The sequence below is a fragment of the Primulina tabacum genome, chromosome 11, assembly GCF_025594145.1.
Source record: "Primulina tabacum isolate GXHZ01 chromosome 11, ASM2559414v2, whole genome shotgun sequence".
NCBI classification, from domain to species: Eukaryota; Viridiplantae; Streptophyta; class Magnoliopsida; order Lamiales; family Gesneriaceae; genus Primulina; species Primulina tabacum.
The window spans coordinates 37,774,549-37,801,972 of NC_134560.1; the positions used below are offsets into that span (position 1 = coordinate 37,774,549).

Here is a 27,424-nt window from a genome sequence, read left to right on the forward strand (position 1 = left end):
ATGTGTTATGCTCCATCTTAATAAGTCATCTTCGCTGTATCAAAAAATATTATTTCTTTTTCCTGTGAAGGAATTTGCACCTATTACACAAAGTAATGATCCGTTGAATGATCTGAAAAAAGATGACTACAAGTCCTTGTTCAAATTCGACGTAGTCCAAAAACCAGCTGAACAATTGAGGAAAAAAACAACAAAAGAAAAGCTGCGAAAAGGACGAGAAATGTAGTGAACAAGGGGATAATTATATATTATTATATAATAGAAAAGAGAGAAGAAGTACGCGATCCAGCATATATTCTTACCAACAAAGATAAAAGAAAAAAAAGAGATAATAGATACAAAAGACCACTCACGTGCCACTTTCTAGTATATATATATATATATATATATATATATATTTCCTTCAATTTTATGTCTTGAAACGTGCTATCTGAATGTTTTCAACAGCAAGCTTCTTGAAATTACCGAGGTTTCTTGTGATAAGAAATTTGCCCCAGTTGTATCCTTTGTATTTGGGCTGATTTTGGTCATGTATAAGCTCCTGAAGAGGCTCAACCCAAGTATAATGCGCAGGGTTAAAAAAGAAGGGAATTGAGAACCTTGCTTTCTCAGAATTCACCATTGCTCTATGTTCTACGCTCTCATACTTCTCATTGCTCCAAACCTGTAAAAATATTCGCCACGGAGTTCGTCAACAAGAAATATAGAGCAAGAAAATTTGAATTTCTTTTGTTATCTAGATTCATGTTGCATCGATTTCACCTGGATTATGTCGCCGACATTGATGATATAGGCGTTCTGAATAGGCTTAACAAAAATCCATTCTCCATCAGATTTTCGCTTCACTTCGAGCCCGCCAACATCGTCTTGAGCAAGAACAGTCAAGACACCAGCATCTTTGTGTCGTCCTACGCCAAGAGTCAGGTGTGGAACCGGGCAGGGTGGATAGTAGTTGAGTCTTATCCGGCTGGTCTGGTCCTCGAAAAATCCGTGTAGCCGATCTCTTTTCAAGCCCAAGCTCAAGGCTATGAGTTCCAGCAACTTGAAAGCTAGTTTTTCCATTTCTTTTGCATGTTCTTCACATGCCTCCCTGGAAAATATATAAATATTCTGTCTATAATATATAGCAATAAGTTAAATGTTTTTGTTCTATCCTTTGTGAAATATCAAGCTATATATTTAAACTTGTCATGAATGAGTTAAAAAACTTAAAATAAATTGTTTTGGTGAGCTAATTGATATATAAAGGCTAACTTTGATATTGAAAGGAATTTTATTCCTTGATATATTTTCTTTTTTTATCTTTAATATTTTGACTTTCTAGGCATGAGGATAATCTCGAAATTGATGATATGATCTCTTATAAATTCAATATGTGATATAAGACTATATTTTGATATGACTCGTAATATCTTTAAGATATGATATCGTAATATCTTTAAGATATGATATCACAATATCTTTAAGATATTATCCTTGTTTTAAAAAGAGTTTGTTTCCTAATGAAATTGGTTTTTCTATGTTAAATAGGACTCAAAGGAGAAGAAACAAAAGTGTGAGAGAGTGACGATACAGAGCAAAAACTTTCGGAGAGACAGAGATGCATTTGTACGAAGAAAAGGTTTTCTGATTGAAGCCATCTCGTGATTGATAACTTGTTGCTGTGAAGTGCTGCCAACATTCGAAGACAACACCTAATCACCGTGTTGATTAGTGTGTGGAGTTTTGAAGATTTTTTTCACTTCTCAGTTGATGCATCCTATGTATTTTGGTTATACGGTTTGTTAGAGGTTTAGGATGCAATTTGTTACTCGTCTTAATAAGAGAGTTGTTTTATTCTTTCACTAGTATTGGTTTTTGTAAACTTACAAGTTTTTCTAGTGAATTATTTTGCCCTGAGGCACCGCACAAGTAAAATACTTGTGCATAATTTACATCTCGTATCTCGTATTATTATCATTATTCCAGCTACGTGTAGGTGTGTTAAAATCATAATTTCCGCTGCATATTGTCGTGGGTGTTACAATACCTACGCACAACACCTACATTCTGATACACACAACACTCACTCTCAACTCACACATACACTGTGGAAACAGAACTTTCAATTGGTATCAGAGCTTCCACTTGACGCTACTAAGTGAGATCCTGTTTTGTTTTGTTTTCAGAGTGAAAAGGAATTATGGAAGGATCAACAAATACTGTTTTTAGGCCTCCCGTGTTGGATCGATCAAACTATGCATTGTGGAAAGTAAAGATGAGGGTTTTTATTAAATCCATTGAAGAAAGAGCTTGGCAACGTGTACTTGATGGTTGGAGTCCACCAAAACTCGAGGATGCTGATGGAGACACACGGCTCAAACCTGAAAGTACATGGACTGTCGATGAAGTGCAAACTTCAAACTTTAATTCCAAGGCTCTCAATGCTATATTTTCATCTGTTGACACAAGGATGTTTAATTTAATCACCACTTGTGTATGCGCCAAAGATGCTTGGGAGATACTCCAGAAGCACTGTGAAGGATCCGCAAGTGTGCGTAAAACTAGGCTAAGGATGGTGACATCAAAGTTCGAAAGTTTGAGAATGGAGGACAAGGAGTCTATTCTTGAGTATGATAGCCGGTTGAGACAACTTTCTAATGAAGCTCACAGTCTTGGAGATCCCATGTCCAATGAAAGATTGGTGAACAAAGTTTTAAGATCTCTACCTGAGAAATTTAATGTCAAAGTTTGTGCAATTGAAGAATCTAAAGACACTTCAACAATCAACCTGGATGAATTAATGAGTTCCCTCAGAACTTTTGAGATGAATCTTGATTTACAAAAGAAGGATAAAGGGAAGACAATAGCCCTTGAAGTTTCAACTGACTCTTATGATTAAATCCTTCAAATATCTAAAGAAGTGAATGAATCTGATTTAGGTGAAGATTCTATCTCTCTAATTACTAAAAAATTCGGTGATTACTTGAAGAAAATGAGAGAGAAGAAGAAAATTGGACAAAAATCTGGGTTGCCCAATATCACCACTTCTGCAAAAGCTCAAAAGTTTACTCCTATGAAAGGACAATTTCGACCAAAAACTGAATTGCAAATCCAATCAAATGTCAGGAATTTGGACTCAGTACAATGCAGAGAGTGTTCTGGATTTGGACACTATGCCAATGAGTGTGCCAATCGACTTCGAAGAAACAAAGGCATGGCTGTCACTTTGAGTGATAAAGAGTCTGATGATGATCAAGGATCAAGTGAATCTGAAAATCACACATCGTTATCTTCTGTGATCAAGGAAAAACGCTCAATGCAAATCAATCCTTTGGGTGTTGCCACAGGTGTTGCAATACCTGGCCGCAACACCTCTTCGAATTCAGTATGTCTTAAATCTACAATCCTTGCGGAGGCAAGTCAGTCTGAAACTCAAGAGGTAGATGATGATGAAGTCACTCTAGAAAGTGTGCAGACGATGTACGAAGAATTATATGAAGACTGGATCAAAAGAACTAAAGGAAATGCAATTCTCTCCAAAGAGAATGCTGAGTTAAAGTCACAAATTTCACGACTTGAAGTAATCTTAAGCAAGAAAGATTTGGAATTATGCAAAGTCAAAGAGAAACTTGGAGAAGCAACTCAGATTCTTGCCAAGATGAATTCAAGTTCATCCAAACTTGATTCACTTTTGATGATTGGACAAAATGACAAAGCTGGACTTGGTTATCCGAACAGTCAGTTCGAAATTGGAGAATCTTCCAATACTGAGAGAAAACCAACTGTTTTTGTCAAAGGAAGTGTTGAAACCTCAAATGCTACACAAACTGAAAAAGGTGCTCCATCTAAAAGGCAAATATCTACCAAGAAGTCCAAATCCAGAAAACGCCACTTTATCTGCCACTATTGTTTTAGACCTGGTCATATCAAACCCTACTGCTTTAAACTGAGAGATGATTACAAGAGATGAGAATCAGAACAGGTGTTGCCACAGGTGTTGTATAACACCCGACGCAACACTGCCAACAGAAAACCGACGGTAAAAAGGGTTTGGGTACCAAAGGCTAAGATTCAATGTTCCGTTATTTATACTTCATTAAAGACTAACATTACAGGAATATGGTACTTTGACAGTGGCTGTTCGCGCCACATGACAGGTTCCAAAGACCATTTGATTGACTATGTTGAACTGAGGAGTGGTCATGTGACATATGGTGGTGGTGCTAAAGGAAGAATTGCTGGCAAAGGAACCTTGAATGTTGATGGACTGCCTAATCTACACAATGTGCTTTATGTCGAAGGGCTTAACTCAAACTTAATAAGCATAAGTCAACTTTGTGATGACGGTTTGCATGTTAAGTTTGATAAAGACAATTGTGAAGTGTTTGATAATTCTAATACTCGTATTTTGACAGGTACAAGGTCTGCTGATAATTGCTATCAACTTGGAGAAGACTTAGTATGCAATCATTCAAAGGTGAGTGAATTAAACTTGTGGCATCAAAAATTGGGACATGCAAACTTCAAGACATTAAAGAATCTTGGTAAGTACGATGCTGTGAGAGGTATGCCTAATTTATTCTCTGGAATTCCGTATGTTTGTGGTGCATGTCAAAAGGGTAAGCAAACACGTGTTCCCCATCAAGTGTTGCAATACTTTGGGACAACACGGTGTCTTGAACTCTTGCACATGGATCTTATGGGTCCAATGGAAGTGGAAAGTCTTGGAGGTAAGAAGTATTCATGCGTTTGTGTGGATGATTTCTCTCGCTTTACTTGGGTAAGATTTCTTAGAGAAAAATCCGATATATTTGATGTTTTCAAGAAATTACTTGCTAAAATTACTAATCTACATAATCTGAGGGTTGGTAAGATAAGGACTGACCATGGTAAAGAATTTGAAAACTCACACTTTATATCATTTTGTGAAAAGAGAGGGATAACTCATGAATTTTCGGCCCCTAAGACTCCTCAACAAAATGGAATAGCCGAAAGGAAGAATAGGACACTGCAAGAAATGGCTAGGGTCATGTTAAGTTCAAAGAATATTTCAAAGAGATTTTGGGCCGAGGCCTTGAACACAGCATGTCATATTTCAAATCGTGTGTACTTAAGGAGTGGTTCTACTATGACATCCTATGAAATCATCATGGGAAAGAGGCCGAACCTTAAGTATTTTCATGTCTTTGGGTGTGTATGTTATGTTTTGAATGACCGAGACCATCTTGCAAAGTTTGACTCTAAAAGTGACAAATGTTTATTCGTTGGTTATTCATCTAATAGTCGTGCCTATCGCGTGTATAATCTGAGAACAAGAACGACTATGGAGTCTATTAACGTTGTTTTTCATGATCTTGCAGATCTAACGGGAAAAACAATCGAGGATGATATTGATGGGCTGCTGAACGAAAGTGAGACACTGCCTAACACAGATGTTGCACCCGGTGTTGTAACACCGGAGACAACACCTGCACTGGCAGAATCAAATGATGAACTAGGAAAGTATAGTGAGAATGATGACAGTGTAACCAATGAAGAGATTGATATTCCCAGCAAGGTTCAGAAAAATCATCCATCATCTCAGATCATTGGAGAAACATTTGGAGGAATGCAAACGAGAAGAAAGGAGAAGGTAGACTATCGCAAAATGATGGGACTAGTATGCATGACTTCCGTATACTCTCAAGTAAGTCACTCTTGTTTTGTTTCACTCATGGAACCCAAAAATATAAATGAAGCCTTAAAAGATGAATTTTGGGTTGATGCAATGCATGAGGAACTTGAACAATTTGTTAGGAATGATGTGTGGGATTTGGTTCCCAGACCCGATAATGTGAATGTTATTGGAACCAAATGGATCTTTAAAAACAAAACTGATGAATCTGGAATTGTTGTGAGAAATAAAGCTAGGCTAGTGGCTCAAGGGTATACTCAAATTGAAGGAATTGATTTTGATGAAACGTTTGCCCCTGTTGCCCGGATTGAATCGGTTAGACTTTTACTTGCTATTGCATGTCACATGGACATAAAATTATATCAAATGGATGTGAAAAGTGCCTTTTTGAATGGCATCTTGAAAGAAGAAGCTTATGTAAGCCAACCTAAAGGATTTGAAGATCCACACCACCCGAACCATGTCTACAAGTTGAAGAAAGCACTCTATGGACTTAAACAAGCTCCAAGAGCATGGTATGGAAGGCTTACTGAATATCTGCTTGACTTAGGCTTCAAAAGAGGTGAGGTTGATAAAACCCTTTTTATTCGAAAATCGAAGCATGATATTCTTGTGTGTCAAATTTATGTGGATGACATCATTTTTTGTGCTTCTTCTCAAAAGCATGTTGATGAATTTGTTAAATGCATGTCTACCACATTTGAAATGAGCATGGTAGGAGAATTAAGTTTCTTTCTTGGATTGCAAATTAAACAAATGCATGATGGTATCTTTCTATGTCAATCCAAGTATGCCAAGAATTTGGTGAAGAAATTTTCTACCGAGAACACTAAACACATGAAAACACCAATGGGTTCGACTGAAAAATTGTCCAAAGACGATGTTGCTGCAGGTGTTGACAACACCCAGTATCGCAGCATCATAGGCAGTCTTCTTTACTTAAGTGCAAGTCGTCCCGACATCATGTTTAGTGTTTGTTTGTGTGCTAGGTACCAGGCTGATCCTAAAGTCACTCATCTAAAGGCTGTCAAAAGAATTTTGCGATATATATCTGGAACAGTTGACTTAGGTTTATGGTACACCAAAGAAACAAACACCAATTTAGTGGGCTTTAGTGATGCTGACTGGGCTGGAAACTTAGATGATAGGAAAAGTACCACGGGTGGGTGTTTTTATCTTGGTAACAATTTGGTGTCATGGTATAGTAAAAAGCAAAATTGTGTATCTCTGTCCACTGCTGAATCTGAATATGTTGCAGCTGCTAGCTGTTGTTCACAACTTTTGTGGATGAATCAAATGATTAAAGACTATGGTTTCAACAGTGACACCTTAATTGTATACTGTGACAATTCAAGTGCAATTGATATTTCAAAAAATCCAGTACAACACTCTCGAACGAAACACATAGACATTAGACATCATTTTATTCGAGATTTGGTTGATAAGGGTACAATTCTAATGGAATTTGTTGGAACTGAGAACCAACTGGCTGATATCTTTACAAAACCATTGGATTTTGAGAGATTTTCCAATCTTAGGAAGTCTCTCAGCTTGTGTACACAATGATCACTCAGGGATGTTGTCCTCGGTGTTACAACACCTGTGGACAACACCCAGCATGCATGTGCATTTTATTTTTAGGATGGTAGACATATTGCATACATCCTGCTTTGTGTGAAGCCTGTACAAGTGTAGGATACTGAATGGCGTGCTCTCAGTTGTGAATCAAACTTTCCATCAATATTCTCCAAAGAATGGTGTGTGCTCAATCTAAGTCATAAAGCTGTTGAGGATGATCGTGTACCACATGATCTTGTCCAATGTAGATAATGACTTAGAAAATTCTTGAGCAATATGGTGAAAAATAGAAAGAGAATAAAATAGAACAAAAAAAAATGTTTAGAAGAAAATGGAAAAAGCTACCTAGAGGAGTCCAATGAAGACCGTTCTTCTAGTGTGGGAGCTACCACTTCTAAGTCAAAATACAGATGGAAAAAGATACCTAGAGGAGTCCTATGAAGACCGTTCTTCTAGAGTGGGAGCTACCATGTCTGAATTAAAAATGTTCAAGAAAGTTTGAGTCCAACTTGTAAATGTTGCCAAGAGGTGTTGCCAACACCTAAGTACAGACTGATCACAGTTTGATCACATGCGTGTGCATTTCATTTTTGATCATACTTTAGGCATAAATTTAAGTCATTCATACTGTTGTTTTGTGAATTCATCATGTCCAGTGGGCTACCAGTTTTTGATTCATGAAATTCGAAGAACACCCTAACCAACGTAATTTTGAAATATCTTGATTGCTAATTGTTTGTGGGGTTAATTTGATCTATTGCTGACTGGTTACTTGAAATAATAAGTACACTGGTTCAGAATGTTACCGTTGGAGAGGTGTGCTTAAATATTTAGGGATAAATAAGGAACAACTTTACGGCTTACTATTTTTCCTCATATTCTAAAATCTCTCCTACCCTAACTATTTGTTTTCTTTTTCGCGCAAAAGTATCTGTGTTCTTCGTAAATTTCTGTCTTCTTGGAACTTCCCTACTTTGCTATTCTCTATTTCGCAGATGGCTGGCTTTGATCCTCAATACATTAGGAGTGAAATGGCTGCGAGCATGGGCGACAAATCACCTGAGACAACACCCACAGCCGGCACCGATGTTGTGGGCATGGAAATTGTGGGTGTACCAGAAGAACCAATCCCGCTGGAAATGATCGCTCCTGGTGAACCTGGGAACGAAATCACTGTCGAGAATCCCCCAAATTTTGAGGCCGTGAATAGAGCCTTTCCCCCTGCTCCTATGCGCCGTAAGTCAAAGAGACAAGCAGGGTTCGATCCTGACTTTGTCCCTACCAAGAAACCAAGGGCATCCACCATCCCATTTATTCTGGACCCTGATTTCTCATCTGGAGACGACTCCAATGATGATGATTTTGAGTTGGTGGCTCGCCCCAAACCAACTGTTGCTGCTAAGGATTCTGGTTCTACTTCTGGTAGTCAAAAGCCAAACCCATTCACGGATTCTCATGAAGCTGGAGAAGAACAATCTCCTGGTGAACCTGAAGATGATGAACAATCTTTGGCAGAGTTTCTTGCTCAGCTCAAAGAAGATAAGGCCGCCCGAAAACAAATGGCTAAGGAGAATGAACCTGACTCAGAAATGATGAAGGAATTCGAGCAAAACCGGCCTGGTGCCTCTGATGACTCCTCCTCATCGTCTGTATCTGACTTTGAATCTGAGGAACAAGGTGATGATGCATCTGAGGACATTGACTCTGAATCTAGCGAGTCTTCTGAAGATGATGCTACTGATGTTGCTGCCGGTGTTGAGGTGGATGTTGACAACACCGAGCACAACATTGACTCTGCTGACTATGATGTGAGTAAGTCTTTTTCCCCCAAATTTTATTCTGAGGATGCCTTGGCATTATGGCCGCTGTTTGTTCAGAGAGAGTTGGTTGAGGAGAAAAATATTGATGTCACTGCCTATGGGAAATACAACCTGGTTGAGTTTCTCAAAAACAGAAAGTTGCTATCCACAGTCACCACTGTTATGCCCTACTGTCGCCGTGTGGTGTTAGAATTCTACTGTAATCTTCTGCGCAGTGTTGGACATGAGGAATCGGTGAAGTACGGGAGAGTGTTTGTTCGGGATCATATATACAAGTTCTTCCCGTCGGTGATCAATGAATTCTACAACACTCCGGATCTTGACGAAGCTGACGAGGATCTTGACATACATGCTGTCACCTCTGTGCTCACTGGAGGTGTGATCCAAGTATTCCCCGACTATCCCAAGAAGCTGAGCGCTGCTAATCTCACGTCCTTCTACTCTGTCCTACATAAGACCTCCATTTGGAATTGGACCCCGTCAACAAATTCCACCACTGTGACCAGATCTCAAGCCCTGGTTTTGTTTAATATTGGCACTGGAAGGGCCTTTAATTTTGGGAGGTTGGTGTTCAGGACAGCATTACAATATGCTGAAGGGGACTTCAAGAAGACTAAGCTACCATATCCCTCACTGATCTATGGGATCTTGGAGTCTCAAGGGTTCATTAGGGACATTGATGAAGATCTCTGCCTTGTTAGAGACTCCCTGAAGATTTCTCCTGTGTATTTTAAAGGCAACATACAGATTGATCTGCCGTGGGTGACTTCCAGTGTTGCTCCGGATGTTGGCAACACTGATGATACAACATCTGAACATGTGCCTGAGACAGCTGAACAGCCACCTACAGATGTTCCTCCTACTGGTTATGTCCCACTGTCTATCTCCTACATTCAAGCTCAGATTGCCTATGGTCGACAACAGATTGAAAATGCCAAGAAAACCATTGAACATTATGAAAATCAAGTGGCTGACTATGAGCTTCTGCTGGGTGAAAGTGCCCATTCTGGACAAAAAGGGGGAGTAGATACAGATATAGCTGGAACCAGTGGAGCAAAAATGGCTGATGATGATGGCAGTAATGAAGGATAATGAGATTTTGAGTTTTTTTTCTCTCTTGATGATTTTAGTATTTTAGTTGTCCTTTTATTCTCTCTGATCTTTGTCCCTCCTGATTAATGAACTATTTCGGTGTTATGATCTGAATGTTGCAACATCTAACATACAACACCTGTGTGAACTGTATTTTTCATCAGGGGAAGGCTTAACGGTAGAATTCAGGGGGAGTCAACTAAAATTGGTTGAGTCACTGATTTGCTAACTCAGGGGGAGCTGAGACGTACAACCATTTTTGAGTTGTTTTGTCCAGAAAGGCAAAAAGGGAGAGATTGAAAGGAATTTTATTCCTTGATATATTTTCCTTTTTTATCTTTAATATTTTGTCTTTCTAGACATGAGGATAATCTCGAAATTGATGATATGATCTCTTATAAATTCAATATGTGATATAAGACTATATTTTGATATGACTCGTAATATCTTTAAGATATGATATCATAATATCTTTAAGATATGATATCACAATATCTTTAAGATATTATCCTTGTTTAAAAAGAGTTTGTTTCCTAATGAAATTGGTTTTTCTATGTTAAATAGGACTCAAAGAAGAAGAAACAAAAGCGTGAGAGAGTGACGATACAGAGCAAAAACTTTCGGAGAGACAGAGATGCATTTGTACGAAGAAAAGGTTTTCTGATTGAAGCCATCTCGTGATTGATAACTTGTTGCTGTGAAGTGCTGCCAACATCCGAAGACAACACCTAATCACCGTGTTGATTAGTGTGTGGAGTTTTGAAGATTTTTTTTCACTTCTCAGTTGATGCATCCTATGTATTTTGGTTATACGGTTTGTTAGAGGTTTAGGATGCAATTTGTTACTCGCCTTAATAAGGGAGTTGTTTTATTCTTTCACTAGTATTGGTTTTTGTAAACTTACAAGTTTTTCTAGTGAATTATTTTGCCCTGAGGCACCGCACAAGTATTTTATACTTGTGCATAATTTACATCTCGTATCTCGTATTATTATCATTATTCCAGCTACGTGTAGGTGTGTTAAAATCATAATTTCCGCTGCATGTTGTCGTGGGTGTTACAACACCTACGCATAACACCTACATTCTGATACACACAACACTCACTCTCAACTCACACATACACCGTGGAAACAGAACTTTCAGATATAATTTTTCCAAGGTATATATCGCCAAAAAAAGTCGTCGTCGATATTATTATTATTATTATACGACGATGATGTTTTCGTAATATTTGTCTATGTTTATATGAATTTGTGTCACGTAAAAAGTTAAAATTTAATTTATGAAGACCAAATTTAACTGAATATAGTACTAAATCCGAAATATATCAATTCACAGAACTACAACAACTATAATCTAGCTCTCTATCTTTCTCTTTTGAGATCTGGTATTTCCCAAATTACAGATCCAATGGTCATTATCGGTCGAATTCAATGTGTTTTCAAGTTTTAGCTGAATAAATTTACTTGATATCTTTTTTCTTCACATATAATATTTACTTTTGTTAATGTTAACCATAGCCACTAACCTCAACTCCGGAGGATCTTCAGGCCACTGATTGATCAACTCTATGAGCCTCCTGTCATCAGGTTCATGAGAAACCGGAATAGTCGTCGGAATCTGCACCGTGATATCCATTACTTCTTTCCAATCTCTTACATTCTTGGTGTGCTCGGTATCGTAGTATCCAAAAGGGTTCACCTCATCTCTGCTCACTTTTCTCTTCTCCTCCCTCGGCAGGGCGAAAAACTTCCTCGACGCTGACTCAATCTTTTCGCGGCATTTCAAAGGCACCCCATGGTTGATCACTTGGAAAAATCCCCACTTCTCACATGCATCGCCTATTTCTGATGCCAAACTGGCTAAATCATTGGCGTCGGACGAAGATTTTAGCGGAGAGAGATCGATCAGTGGGATGTTTTCGGGCTCGATGGTGCGTGGTTTAGGCCTGTGTTCCAGGGATTGGATGAAATCAGGATCAACTTCTCCCATGGATCAAAGTCCTGGAAATGGCTTGTGTATTATATCAAGAGTTTGTTGTTTCAATTTGCTGATTTAGTGTATATATAATGCAACATTTTGTTTTTTCTAACCAAAAGTTTGTGATTTCCCATACCCACGTTATTCCATACGCAACTTTTTTGGTTCCGCCATCGTGTTTCTCACCTCAAGTATTAAATAAAAATTTAAAATTTATATATAATAACTTATCGAAATTACAAAAATAATTATGTCACGAATGACATAAATTATTTTTGTAATTAATTTATAATCAAATTCTTAATCATTCGAGTTGTCTTTTTATATGTTCAATGGTAAAGTATCTTTTCTTACTATCGGACATGTATGCTATGACAAAAAAAATGCCATTGCACGATAATTAACTGGATTTATTTGTTCATTGCAAAAAACTTGTGTGAGACGGTCTACGGGTCGTATTTTGTGAAATAGATCTCTTATTTGGGTCGTATATGAAAAAATATTATTTTTTATGCTAAGAATATTACTTTTTATTGTGAATATCGGTATGGTTGACCCGTCTCACAGAAAAAGATTCGTGAGACTGTCTCATAAGATTTGAGGATCACGTTTAATTTTGGTTCATTTATATTTCAGTAGCAATTGTTTTTCAATTTTTCATGATTATTGATTGTTTGTTTGATTACTAGATTGATCAACTAGTTTTTATTTGTATAATCTACTTCTGAATTAGATATCAATAATTGTTTGACCCGTTTACTTTGTAAAACAACTGCAATTAATAATTTTTTTTGCTTTTGAATTTGTTAATTTATTAGGGAAAATAATTTACTAGATTAAATGCAATATCTTGTGTTTATATTATTAGCTTCATTATTCTTACTAGCAAGTTTTTAATGTTACCATTGAATTAGATATTTATCGTCAAGATAGGAATTGAATTTCCAATTGTGAATATTTGAATATAAATTGATATTTTTTTGCTTCGATGATCAGTCAATAAATTTCAACAACGAAATCGATCGAAACCAATGTTAATCTTTTTTTAAAATTTATTTAATTAGTTGATTTCATTGCATGATGATTAGTTCATACTTTAGAATAATTATAAATATTTTCTAAAAAAATTAAAGTATGAATGACAAGAAAAATAAAATTAAAAATATTTTAAAATTCCGAGTTTTTCAGCGATTCATATGGCTTAAAAGTATATCCAAAAATCAACCAATTATGTAAAAGAAGAACTGAATTTTTTTGTAAATTTTCTTCTTTATTTAAAATATTCTGTACACACATTTAAAATTAAATAAAAAATAGTGCGACAGGCTGAAAGAAATTTTTTTTATCGGGCTTTGTTATCTAAGGCCCACTATCAGTATCGGGCTTTCCGTTGAATGCACTAAAACAGGGCCGTTGCATAATAAGCTCACTAACTATACAATTAGACCGCTCGGAATCTTGATTGGAATCAGGGTTTTTTCACGCTACTCCACATTTAACTTCTCAAATTCATTCAGGTTTCGAGGAGGTACGTAAAATTTGACTCTCCCTTTGCATTTTGTTTTCTTTTTTCCTCTTCAATTTCTTTCTCTAGTAGATATGTGTGATGAATGTAGCTGTTTAGTTCCAGGTTAGTAAAAATTCAATTTTTCTGTCACATAGTTCATTTTGATCGCTATTTGTCAATATTTATTCATCATTCTGCTTTGTCTTTTATTTTATCTGGATTTCAAGACTAAAATGTTATGTATTTGTTGTGAATTTGGATTAGTTGTATGTTCTAATGATTTAGAATTTTTTAATCGGCCTTAGGCATGAATATTTAGTTGTGGTGGCCTGGATTTTTCATGCTGGAGTATATTTTGGATACATGGCCGAAATATGCTGAGGCTGGGTTAATTATGTTCGTTTGGTTGCTGATTTTATTTTTATTCGTACGCTTTCACTAGTCCAGAGAAGGGCCACCAATTAAGCAACCGACGGTTAGTAAAGGCTTCAGGCTTAGGATGTGAGGATGCGAGGATTTTTTTTTGTATATTATGTTTCATTCAATGAATAAAACACGGGTCATCTTAGTTAAATGCCCCAGTGTCAGTAATTTTAATTTGAGCATGATACCTCGAGTAATTGATTAGATTACAATGTGCTAGAGACTAGAGTTTGAGTTTACCGCTGGCTTTTTTTTGTTTAGCGTGTTTCGTAATCTCCGTATTATTTAATAAATATATTTTTTAGGTTAAGGTTAAAGGTTTTATATGTTAGGTGCTTTATGTATGTATACTTCTTGAATTTTTGATACTCGGCGTGATAACTGTGTGAAACCAGTCTCTTTGTGCTTCCTATATTGCAGATGGCTAGATGGGATGAGATTCTCTCCCTTCCTGTACAGAACCCTCCAACCTTGGAGTTCTCTTCGGATGATGTTGTGTGGTCCAAGGTGGAAGGTTGGCGTGATAATATAGATAGACTTGCTCTGATCCCTTTCTCCAGAGTGGATGATTTTGTTAGGGGAGAATCAAACAATAAAGAGTGCCCAACAAGATTCCATGTCGAAGCAAGAAGGCGGCGAACTCCGCAGATGTCGTACAAGCCTAAAGTTGATGGAATTCTTGAGTATATTTTGTATGTTCGGATCAGTTCCTTGTAGTGTAACTGCGCCTCAATCTTTTTTTGTATCCTTTTGAGCACCCCTGTAAATTGATCATATCAACATTCTAGGTACTGGTGCTCCTTTGGTCCAGATGATCATAGAAAAGGTGGTATTGTACGGCCTAGTAGGACCACTTATGTTTCAAAGAACAAATCAGCTGGTCGGCCAAATACGAAGAGGGGTTGCACATGCCATTTTATTGTGAAACGCTTAATTGCAGAGCCTTCAGTGGCACTTATTATATACAATCAAGATAAGCATGTGGATAAAAAAGGATCGCCATGCCATGGTCCACAGGATAAAAAAGCTGTTGGGACTCGTGCTATGTATGCTCCATACATATCAGATGAACTTCGCCTCCGTGTCTTGTCCCTTCTTCATGTTGGGGTCTCGGTAGAAACCATAATGCAGAGACACAATGAATCAGTTGAGAAACAAGGAGGTCCTTGTAATAGAGATGACCTTTTGACCCATCGCTATGTTCGCCGACAAGAGAGGAGTATCCGGAGATCCACTTATGAACTTGACGAAGACGACACTGTCAGCACTAGCATGTGGGTTGAGAGCCACCAAAGTAATGTTTTCTTTTATCAAGATTTCTCTGATTCAGATCCTTGGTCCTGGGGATTCAAACAGAGTGGCAATTGCAACAAATGATTCATTTTGGAAGTTGCCGCCTATTGGCTTCACATTCAAATTTTGGTTGGAATAAGCTGAAGGTCTGTTATGTGTATCATTTTCACTTGAGCGGTCCTCTTGTCTTGCACACTGAATTTAGTATGCCTTAATTTGTTTTGTAATCCAAATTTGTCCAGTATCCTATTCAAAGTCTTGTGGTGTTCAACTCAGACAACAAGGCTATACCAGTTGCTTGGATTATTGCTCCTAGATTTTCAAGCAGTGATACATATAGATGGATGCGGCCCTATGCAATCGAGTTCATGCAAAGATCCCACGTGGAAGTTGGCTGGGTTCATTGTGGATGATCCTTTGGCTGATACCGTAGCTATCAGGTTTGTCTTGTTTGCATTCACGTTTTAAGTCAGTTTTCGCTGTTGCTACAACAGCGATCTTTATTGATTCAAATTTCAAACTGTGCATTGTATTGCTTATGGTATCTACACGTTCGTAGTCTGTAGAGTACATCAGACCTCAGAAGATTCAAAACATGATCTGACCAGATGATTCCAACTTCATAGTAATTGTGAAATATGGAGTTTACTTGAGAAACTGAATATTTGTTGAACAATAGTTATTATCTCACAGTTACTCCATATTGAACACTTTTGTCTTGCCTGCATAAATCAATTAATGATTGAGTATTATTTCCAACCAATGTTCGAATTTTGTTGATTTTTTTCTCGCTTAATTATCGAAATGAATTAGCTAATCTTGGGATAACAAACAAGATAATGGAGGGCTGCAAACGTCTCTTGCATCTTAGTTTGTGTTTCATTAAGGATAAGAGTGGTTGTAGACTGTCTCAGTTTAACCAATCGTGTACCCTTTGTTAGGATTGTATCAATTAAAGATACATTCAATGTTTCTTCTTTCTGTTAATTTGATTCCTTGTGGTTGCTTGATAGTGAGGGATATTCTTTCTGTGTGGCTATAGGGAAGTGTTTCAATGCTCAATATTGATATGCTTTTGGCATGTTCGTCATGCATGGCATAAAAATTTGGTGAAGAGATGCTTAAGATGGAGATGCGCGCTGAAATAGCAAAAGAGCTTGGACAGGCAGTTAATGAAATCTGCAAAGGGACCAGCACTGCTAATGTTTTCGAAGCTTTCATGGAAGATTTTGTTGATGCCGCAGAGTTTATGGACTATTTCAAGGCAATTTGGTATCCAAGGCTAGGTAATTTGCTTTAATAGAATTGGTGAAATAACACATGATGTCCAAGTCCCGCGCATTTTCAGTAACCAAACAAATGGACTACTGTCTACCCTTTGTTGAAGCGTGCTTTTGGAGGGTTTCCCTTGTTAAATGTGTATTTCTTTTCCAGAATAGAAAATTATCTTTATTTTGCTTGATATGATAGGACTCTTCTGATCAGGTATTTGGGCACGTGCGCTTAAAGCTCTTCCTCTCGCAAGCCAAGAGACCTGTGCAGCAATGGAGTTCTATCACAACCAGTTGAAGCTTAGGTTATTAAATGAGAAAGAACAAAGTGTATACAAACGTGCTGATTGGCTTGTAAATAAGCTTGACACCAAAGTCCATTCTTACTTCTGGCTCGATGAGTATTCAGGGAAGGAGGATTTTGCAAGATATTGGAAGGATGAATGGATGAGTGCTCCAACAGCTTGGAGGAAATCATTAAGTATTCCAGATGCTCACATAGTCATGGAAGGTAAATGTGCTAAAGTTGTTGATGATCAAGATACAGTTCATAGAGTGTTGAACCCTGGTTCAGAGTATGCAATCTGTGATTGTAGTTGGGCAAAAATGGGAAACTTATGCGAGCATATTTTCAAAACAATGAAATTATGTCGTGCCATGGGTTCCACCACTCCATCTATGAGTATGTACAAGTACAGCCAGGCCTTGATTAATATACTTCACTGTCCACCTTTTGATTCTTTGGTTCGTGACCATGCTGTTTCATTAGCAATATCCGTACGGATGCAGCTGAACGCACAAATTCGCCCAGAGAGCAGCCGGACAAAGGACATACTGTAGATTCATCTCAGATTGAAAATGGTTCACTGTGAAACCCAACATACAAGCAGTGAAGCAATGGATTTAGATGATAATCCAAATCATCCGATGATCACTGAAAATGACAATGATACCGGGGCTCAATTTGGGATTTTTGGTGATGACGGTGGCAGTTGATCATCATCCATGCGTACTTTGGCACCTCAGCTTTCCTCTGGAGATAGAAGCGCATCGTCTGCTCCCTTCTCAATCGTTGAGAATGGAGAACTCCAGGCAGATACTGGCGCAGACACAACCAAGAAACTCTCTTCTACTGATATTGAATTCAAGAGTCCGGTGGCCAAGAAAATTTTGAGAAAAACCATAATGCAAGTATGGTTGATGTAGAGCCACAACCTCGTAATGACCCCTTCAACTCATGGTCAATCCTTTAGATTCACATGCAGAACTTCAGATCATTGGATCTAAAGGTGGTAAAGGTGCAGAAATTTTTTCTACTGTAGCGGTGGTTGGAGGTGAGAGAGAAAAAAGCTCCACACTTTTGTCCAGGCAGTTAATTCAAATACTACTTTCCACTGAAAGATCAGCTGATATCAGTGAACTGGAGTTGTAGACTTGCCTGGTACCAAGCTGGCATCATCGGAGGTCTAGATTCATCAGAATATATGATGAATTATGACTCAATGAGTCTGACGGGTTGAACACCTCATCAAATAATTGTACCTGTTGCATCAGGTGTCAGAACCAGTTTGTTATTTGAATGCAGGACATAAGCACCAACTTAGACGAAACTTCTCCTTTTAGACATGAAGTGTAATGCTAATGTCCATGTCTAAAGAAGTAACTCATAGCAACAAGGTTGGACGTGTCCCTGGAATGCAAGAAGATGGATAAAGTTGAATGTATTGCTTTTCATGAGCAAAGCAACCCACATGATAAATTTTTTTTATCTGATATATCTGGTACCATTCTCTGTGGAAGAAGTGTGGCGGGTAGGAGAGGTATGAAATTAACCGGAAATCGAGCTATGGGGCAACGGCTCCATGGGTTGCTAATGCTGCAGCTGGTATGAAGGCCGTTCTAATTTAATAAAGGTCAAGAGCTATTTCTGTTGCAGGACTGGTCTACAATGTGAGCATTGCTCCTCGTCTTCTCTCTAGTATTCTTGGGGAAAAAAATCCTGAGAACTAACAAAACTCGTGTAATTGACAGGCTAAAGACTTAGTTTTCAAGAGTTATGTTGTACGCATGTTCTCAAAATAAATTAATATAGATTTGGATACATAAACATCTAATTTAAGGGGGAAATAAAACTGAAATGATTATTTGCAAGAGAAAAAACACAGAGAAATTTATTGTGGGATACAATGTTGTATCAGAATTTTTTCATGTTCGAAAATAAAGTTATTATAATTATCCTTGCTACTTCCCTAAAGACAGACGCTAAAAAACTCACGGTATATTTAATGTGTTGGTTAAATATTCCCCTTCTTTAAAAAAATTATAATTAGATAGATTACCAAAGGAAATATGAAAAACTATCGTAAATTTCTCCATTCCTCTGTCCAAAAGCGTAAAGCAGTCTCTTTGAACCGTACTTTGTTGGCCAGGTACGTACGTCCCACTTTAAAAGGAAGAAAATTCGATTATTTTGCAAACTAATATGTTAAAAATATTATTTATTTATGCATGTTTTTATTCCTTTCGGGTAAATATTTGTTTATTTGGTGGTTTTATTTTATCATTTTATGTGGATTGTTGATTTTGAAAAAAAGAAAAGAAAAAATATCATTCTTTCCGTATATATTTAGTACAAATTTCAAACTCTGTGTTGACTGTTTAAATTATTATTGTAAGATTTATGATAATAAAATTCATGTTAATAAATTTTAAACATCATAAAAGTTAAAAAGAAATATGTAATATGACTAGAGTTAAAGAAGTAAATGATATGTTCATATTAAAATCGTGTCGCTCACGTTATATCCAATAGTCTAATTTATATTTGGTTATTTGAAGTCTATATATTTTTATGATAAGTCACGTGTCACGTATCTATATTAGTTTTCTATAATTGGATTTAGTATTAAGATACTACCTTATGGTAGTGAAGTGAAGTGACATTTGGGTTGCAAGGGAAATATGTTTGTGCTCCGATGTTTATCAGTTATCACGGTTGTGGGCGAATCATGAATTTCGTTTTCTGGAAATAGATGAAAATGGGGATTTTGGAAATTAACTAGATTCTCATTGTCCATTCCGGGCTTGTGCAAGATTTCATCTTACATGGAATATCTTAACTTTAGGATTCAATCGTGTAGTATGCACACTCTCGTGTACTCAAAACGAGAAGGATGGATGGGACAAGATAACAACATAGGAACAATGCAAGTTTTTGACCTTTTGTTTTTGTTTTTTTTACCTAGAGTATATCATTTTCAAAATATTTCAAGTCAATGAATTAATGCAAAAAAATTTAGCACCAGAAAAGTTAAAAATGGCCAACGTTGGTACCTAAGATTTGAACAACAAAAGAGAAAGAAACTTGGAATTTGCGTCGATGAGAAGTGTTAAAACTTGGCACTGGTTGCCCTCCATTCATGTATTTATTTTAGATTCCTACGAAATGAACGCAAGAACGGAAGAACCGCGTTTCGGTGGCTGCTGGAAGTTGAGCTCCGCCTCTGCTCTGGCCACCTCGACCGGTAATATGGCAGCCGTTTTTCGTGCTATTCTTGTGTGTCTGACTCCTTCCTGGGCCTGCAGGAATTCAGCCGTTTTCCACAATTCCGGTAAGCGAATGTGTGTGTGGGGTAATATTCAGTTAGAAAATCGAGTAGAAATCATGCATGTAGGTGCATTAAGTTTGATTATACTAGGTAATTTATTTATAGGAAAATTTTGAAATTCTCTGCTCTGGTTAGTTGATGTGTTTGTTGATGGCTTTTTGATCTTGGTGGTCCCTGTGAAAGATTATGCCATTTTGATGAAGGACAAATCCTTGATGAATTGAATTCTTTACAGTGCCGATAGAAAGCATGATGGAGGAAGATAAAAGGCCGAAATTTGTGAACTCAATTGATAATTTGCCTGACTTCCTCTTGGTGATATCATTCAGAGACTACCTTTGGATTCGGTTTTCGTATCAAAATGTGTTTCCAAGAATTGGCTCTCCCTCATCTCTGATCCTATCTTCGCTCGCTCCTATGCCTCTCGGAAACCATCTATTCCCCGACCGTTGGCCCTATTCTACATCAGTTCCGTTCTAAAACAGAAAAACCTTGTGAAATAGGCCCTTACTGCCCTTACTTTGGATCTAATTCGATGAACTTCGCTGTCAACATGTTCAAAACTAAGCTACTACAAAGACAGAGAGAAACATTTCCTTTGCAACTGATAGGATCTGATCGCGATTTGCTGTTGTTTCTGGGTCGAGTAACTCATCTAAAGAGAGTACTTACTGTCTTTGCAACCCATTGACCTTTGAATGGCTCACTCTCCCACAAGTCAAAGGAAATAGAATAACATGTCCAGCAGTTGGCTTCATGGTGGAAGAGGATGGTACTTTTTGGGTTGTGCAGATTATTCCACGCTGGTCTACTCCTTTACTTAGTTTCCTCGTTTTTCATTCAGCAAAGGGTAAATGGTGCATCAAAGAAGTGTTGAATGCTCGTCCCTTTGGATTATTCAGGGCAAAGGCAACTGTGGTTTACCGCGGAATGATAATATGGATGGTGGATGTTGGTTTGCTCGCATTTCATCCGAAAAATGATGGTGGTAGGTGCCGTGTTATTGACTTGCCGAATAACAAAATGGGAAGGCTCGGAGTTTCTTGTGGTAACCTACATTACTATGAGGTGAGTAGCTATGGTCCTTTGGAAACAATCGAGAGTCCCATTTTAAGAGTATGGATGTTGATGGATTTCGATGGTGGAGATTGGACATTAAAGCATAGTATCCTATATGGTGACCTGTGTCGGGTGATGAATACTTGAATCGATCTCTGGCATCACCAAACACGGAGAAATACTTCCATTTGGTGGCCTTTCATCCTTCGAATTCTGATATGATTTTCTTGAAATGTGATGGGGAATTGATGTCATGTGAGATTTCATCTGCTTATTGGAGGTTCTTTCTTGTGATCCTTCAAACGCAACGTTTTACAGGTTGGAGTGGGATGTTCTGCCTCTTGTGTTGGGACTTTGGCCGACATCTCTTTCCAAATTTAGGAAGAAATATAATCAGGTATGACTCTCTACAAAAGCCTACAATTAATGAGTTTCTTATCTAGTCTATCACATCGGAAGAAAAGCTCTTGATGTATTTTATGTACAAGATGTTCGGATGAACATATATTCGCCCGAACATCTCGTACAAATACATCAGGGCTCCCGGTGTAGCATATAATCTCCCCATGTATGTTAGCAGAGGACAAGGGCAAACCGACCCTAGTCAGATAAAAAAAAATATATGTACAATATTACGGTTGATTTCATCCTACATGTAGAGGCACTACCCCATGATAGAATCAAGGGCTCAGATTTAGCCACACATACATATGATCCACTAATTTTTTTAAAATCACATATGTGTGTGAATCTTGTTCATCCAACCATGTGGGGGCATGTAGCATCGAAGCTACCCAATATTACTAAAACTAGACATTGCATGCCCTAAAATCCATGAACTCTCACCACCCCATGAGTTACCTAAGAACATTCCTCTTACAAAGAATGTCCGAGGGCTCATATCTTTTTTTCCATGTGGGATCCTAACTTCCTGTAAACCCAACAAGGCCAAAATACAATTGGAGCAAAATAAACGGGGAAAAAAAAAAAAATCAGTTAATTTAGTTATTTACCGAAATAACCGATTTTGAATGTTGTTTAATTTGTTCCATTTTGACTATACACAACAAATCGATTTGCTCGGAATACTTTCTGTTTTATTCAATTTTGCACGATTTAGTTTGTTGGTAAAATATAACATCGTGTGATATACATTTTTTTAACAAGATGATCAACGGGAGATCCAAATCCGCTACAATAGGTGAAGCTTTCAAGAATTTAGAGTATTGGTCAGCTGAAAGTTATCAATCAAAAAATGTTAAAAAGTCATTCTTTATCTTGGTTTCGGCAGGTTTCTTGGATGAGCACACCCAAGGTGGAGCGAGTAGGCGCTGTACCTTTGAAAAAATTCAAATTTCATGTATAATCTATTATTATTCTATCTACATGAAAACAGACAATGTTTGATGTATGGAAAATACCCATATTATAATATATTTTTATAATATTATGTGATATAGAATTTTAGCTTTTAAAGTTTAAAATTCCAAAAATGCCATTAATTTATATGGAGAGTTTAGTTGTACTAACCCATTAAAAACCTCTATTTTATAATATAGTTTGGTGTTATTTCAAAATCCTATAATCTCTTCATTTCATCATTTCTCTAAAATCTATAAATTTTAATTGCGGGCTTGACGTGCAAGTTTGTTTTAACAATCTTAAATATTAAAAAAAATAAAAGAAGCAAATTTAGTATAATAGTTAAAATTATAAATATTTTTCATTAGATTATTTTTGCAATTTGATTTTATTTTGATAAATATTTAGTTATGTCTGTAATAATAATAAATAATGTCCGTTTAGTATGAATTAATGTAATATTTGGTCAATTTAATATGAAAAAATTTAAAATAATAAAATCATTATAGTGATAATAACAAGAACAAGAGCTATTGTTAGTATTCTTATTTTTAATCATTGTTGTTATTTATTTTAACTTAGGTTTTTATTATTTTTTGATTAAATATTATTATTATTATTATTTATTTATATTTCTGTATAGAAATTTAAAAATAAAAAGAGAAAGAGATTTGTTCTTATTTCATTATTTTTTTCTCCTGAAAAAATAAGCTACCAAATTATCTTTTATTTGATTATTAATTTTGATGGAAAATTAATTTCTAGATAAAATTTTAAATTTTAATAATGAATTCAGGTACACTTGCAATTTAATTAAATTTTTTTTTGCGTTCACGTAGAAAGTGGGTTCAAAGGAAAGCTAAATTAAAAAAAAATGATTTTACAGGGTATTCTTGGAACTTAACCTACTTTTAAAATTAAAAAAAATAAATCATTATTATAGTTTTGGAAATCCATTTTAGAAAATTCCTCTTATAATTTTCTAACAACAATTTGAATATTCTACTTTATTGTGTCCAACATAAATTACAATATGAGTTATTTACCAAATTTTTTAATACAATTGTTAATTTTGTTTCATTTTAAGAAAATTTACTTTCATTCTTGTGGCTTAACTAAATTTATTTCAAATAAAATTGTTCTCCCATGTTTCAAAAAATGTCAGTTTACTTGCAAAAACAAATTCAATGTCTCTTTCTCAGTTAAATCTCAATCAAATAGACATCATTCTTATAAAATACTGTGAATGTTCGACATTTTGTTGGTGAAAAAAAAAACGTAGGGAAGCTATATTTGAACTTTTAAGATTACTATTTTTACTACAAGATTTTTCAAGTCTGCAAGAAAGAGCTAGTTGATATACAATTCTAAGGAGTTCCATGATAACTAGGCAATTTAACAAACTGCAATGCAAATTACTGATGAATGGCGAATTATTGAACTAGGTGCATGTAAATTGCTACATAAGAATGATCCAACTGACTTGCAACTGAAAAAACTGCAACACAAATCTTACAAAGTGATAGTTTGAAAAGATGTTTTTGGATTGTTGATGTGTATGGATCAAACATGATTGATGTATACATACTACTCCTTAATATCCTTGGATGACTGGTGGTGGTGGGGATGCATAGCTTGCCCCCAAGTGTGGTGGGAGGATAATTGGTTTGAAAACTGGAGGAGGTGGTGATGGTTGAGGCGCTGGTGGCGGTGGGTTGACAGGCGGCGGGGGTGGAGAGAACAATGGTGGAGGTGGTGGTGGTGGTGATTGGAGAGGAGGTGGGGGAGAGAAAATTGGTGGAGGTGGTGAATGGACAGGTGGAGGCGGAGAGAAAACTGGTGGTGGTGGAGAAAAGAGGGGGTGGGGGGGGAGTACTCTGGTGGGGGAGGTGGTGAGTGAACATGCGGTGGCGGTGGTGAGTACATTGGAGGTGGAGGAGAAACAACTGGAGGTGGTGGTGGTGGTGAATACACACAGGGAGGGAGGAGAGACAGTCGGAGGTGTTGGTGGTGGTGAGTACACTGGAGGTGGAGGAAAGACAACTGGAGGTGGTGGGGGTGGTGAGTGTACTGGAGGTGGAGGGGAGAAAACAGGAGGCGGTGACGAGTTCACTGGAGGTGGAGAAGAAACAACCGGAGGTGGTGGCGGTGGTGAGTACACAGGAGGTGGAGGAGAGACAGTCGGAGGTGAAGGTGGTGGTGAATACACGGGAAGTGGAGGAGAGACAAACGGAGGTGGAGGTGGTGGTGAGTGTACAGGAGGTGGAGGGGAGACGATTGGAAGTGGTGGTTGTGATGAGTGTACTGGAGGTGGAGGGAGAAAACAGGAGGCGGTGACGAGTTCACATGGGCTGGTGGAGCTGAGAAAACTGGAGGCGGTGGGGGAGGTGACGGAACAGGCTGTGGGGGTGAGAAGACTGGTGGTGGAGGTGGTGATTGAACATGAGGTGGAGGTGAGAAGATAGGTGGTGGGGGTGATGTGTAGGATCCACCTATTGTATGTGGAATCGGTTTCTCTGGTTTAGGAGCAGTTGGAATTGGTGTATGCTTCGGAGTGGGAGGTTGGACATTAACCTTAGGTGGTCTCATTGTGGGAGGTGGAATCGAAGCCTTTGGTGGGCTTGAGTGCCATGGTTTATGACTATGTGGAATCGGTGGTGACTGGGAAGCCTTTTGTGGAGAAGACTTCGGCGTGGATGTTGGTGGGATTGGTTTAGGACTTGTTGGCTGTGATTTTGGTACAGATAGGTTGGAACCAGGCTTCGCCGTTGGTGGATTTTCCTTGGCCTTCGTAGGAGTTTCCTTCTCGGGCCTTGATTTTGAAGGGCCATGATTTTTCGGGATCTTCGGCTTTGCCCCTTGACCATCATTAGAAGGCCTGCACCCTGTAGAGCTGCAGTTCACCTCTTCTTTCAAAGCTTTGTAGCAATCATATTCTGATCTTTGTTGCAGTTCTCCAGCAAAACAATTTTTTTTCCCGTTCACCACAAGCTCGGGTATGACATCGGGATAGCATTGTGGATCTTTTGTATCAAAGTAGTTCGAAGAGAATGTAAAATTCTTCAAACTTGGCAAGGTGCAGATACTTTCAGGCACCCTACCCCTAAGCGAGTTCTTTTCAATGTCCAAAATTTCGAGGCCTTGCATGTATTCCATGCCTTGCGGAAGGTCGCCCACAAACTTGTTACCACTAATGTCAAAAACTGTGGTTGTGTTCAAAGGGTGATTTCTTCCGGCAAACACCCAGACAGATCATTTTTCGATGCAATGAACTCGTCTAACATGCCTGCCATGTTTCCAATGCTTTGTGGTATACATCCCTTCAACTTGTTGTTGGAGATCACCACCACAGAAGCAGGGGAGTTGCCTAGATTCTCGGGGATGTTGGAACGAAACCGGTTGTTGTTCAAGAAAATGGCATCGAGGTCCTTATCGAATAATTCTTTTGGCAATTCCCCTTCAAAATCATTGAACCTTAGATCAAGGTACTTGAGGTTGGGAAGTTCCAATACAACATCCGGAAAAGGTCCCACAAATCTATTATTGCTCAAATCGAGCTCGTGGAGAAGCTTCATCTGCTTGATTGCCGGCGGCACGATCCCACAAAACCGGTTTGAGTTTATATGCAGAAGACTAATATCTGATAAGTACCCAAGAGCTTCAGGAAGATGCCCTGCGATATCTGCATGGTTCAAGTCGACCCCAGCAACCACAGTGTCATTAGAGTCGTCCAACGCCTGCTCACAAAATACACCCTTGTACGCACACACATCCGCTCCCTCCCAATTACACGTAAAGTTAAATGGGTCAGAATAGATGGCCTTCTTCCATTCCTGAAGGGCTACATAAGCCCTTTTTAGCCTAGAGTTAGGGAAGGTGGCGCCTGTATCAACAGGAAATTCATACGCAAGAAGAAGATCGTCCCCTTTCGCCATATGTAAAAGCTGGCGACGAGCAATATGTGCTGCTTCAATATCTGTTAATGCATAAGAGAATGAAGAGGAGACAAGAGAAAAAACATAGAGAAAGCAGCCGAAAGCCATTGTTTTCCGAGGGTTCTCCATTGCCTACCCCCTAGGACTAGACCAAGGCCGCTTACCGCAAAGACGTAAACAAGAAGAAACAAGGATGAATATATGGAAGGTGTGAGGGATGATGCATGAGGCTGGTGAAGCATATTTTTTGGAGCATTTTCACCTCAGGATTTTGGAGGTCTATATGAAATTCTGTGGGCTGAATTTAGTAGGATTTGCTTATATTTCTCCATGTTTTTCTGAATGGATTATAAGAAGAACACTAAGAATAGAGGTTCTGAGATTACTTTTGGGGCATTGGTTATGAGAAAATATGGGAATAAAATATTTCACATCAATCTAAACAAAAACAAAAACATGAATATATGCCAATGATTTGCTAGGAAATAGCTACTGTGCAATATACTTGAACTCACATGTATATTATTTATAATTAATGACTATTTTACTAAATCATGGTTGGATAAATTTTTCCTTCTCAAGCCGGAAAAAAAAATACCTAAAAGCACGACGTAGTTTATAAAATAGACGCTTATTTTCGTGAGACGAATCAATCTAATTCATATTTAATTATAAAGTAATATTTTTAATATAACAAGTATTTTTTATGAATCGAGTTCGGTTGGAGATTTGTATAACAAAATTGACAAGACTAGATTTTTTGTTTGTGTATATATATGATAATTTTTATACACGATAATTTTAAATATTTTTAAATTTATGGCACTTTATAGTAATT

At 37.6% G+C, this 27,424-nt stretch overlaps 1 protein-coding gene and 2 pseudogenes across 1 annotated transcript; 1 reads left to right on the plus strand and 2 right to left on the minus strand.

Moving 5' to 3' along the window:
- Positions 1-207: 207 nt before the first annotated feature.
- LOC142519155 (protein LATERAL BRANCHING OXIDOREDUCTASE 1-like) lies at positions 208-12,218 on the minus strand. Its single transcript, XM_075622090.1, has 3 exons — positions 11,677-12,218; positions 763-1,090; positions 208-664 (listed from the first exon to the last, which is right to left on the minus strand). The coding sequence occupies exons 1-3, from the start codon at positions 12,138-12,140 to the stop codon at positions 410-412; spliced, it is 1,047 nt and encodes a 348-aa protein (XP_075478205.1). The 5' UTR covers positions 12,141-12,218; the 3' UTR covers positions 208-409.
- Positions 12,219-13,567: 1,349 nt separating this feature from the next.
- Positions 13,568-17,462, plus strand: LOC142518301 (uncharacterized; annotated as a pseudogene).
- Positions 17,463-24,210: 6,748 nt separating this feature from the next.
- On the minus strand, positions 24,211-26,808 carry LOC142519899 (uncharacterized; annotated as a pseudogene).
- Between the last annotated feature and the right edge of the window lie 616 nt (positions 26,809-27,424).

Excerpts from the sequence above, each read along its gene's own strand:
- LOC142519155 (XM_075622090.1), bottom strand. The coding sequence starts at position 12,140 with ATGGGAGAAGTTGATCCTGATTTCATCCAATCCCTGGAACACAGGCCT. Across the intron at positions 1,091-11,676 it reads GAAGATCCTCCGGAGTTGAG|GGAGGCATGTGAAGAACATG; the intron begins GTTAGTGGCTAT and ends TATATTTTCCAG. Across the intron at positions 665-762 it reads ATGTCGGCGACATAATCCAG|GTTTGGAGCAATGAGAAGTA; the intron begins GTGAAATCGATG and ends ATATTTTTACAG.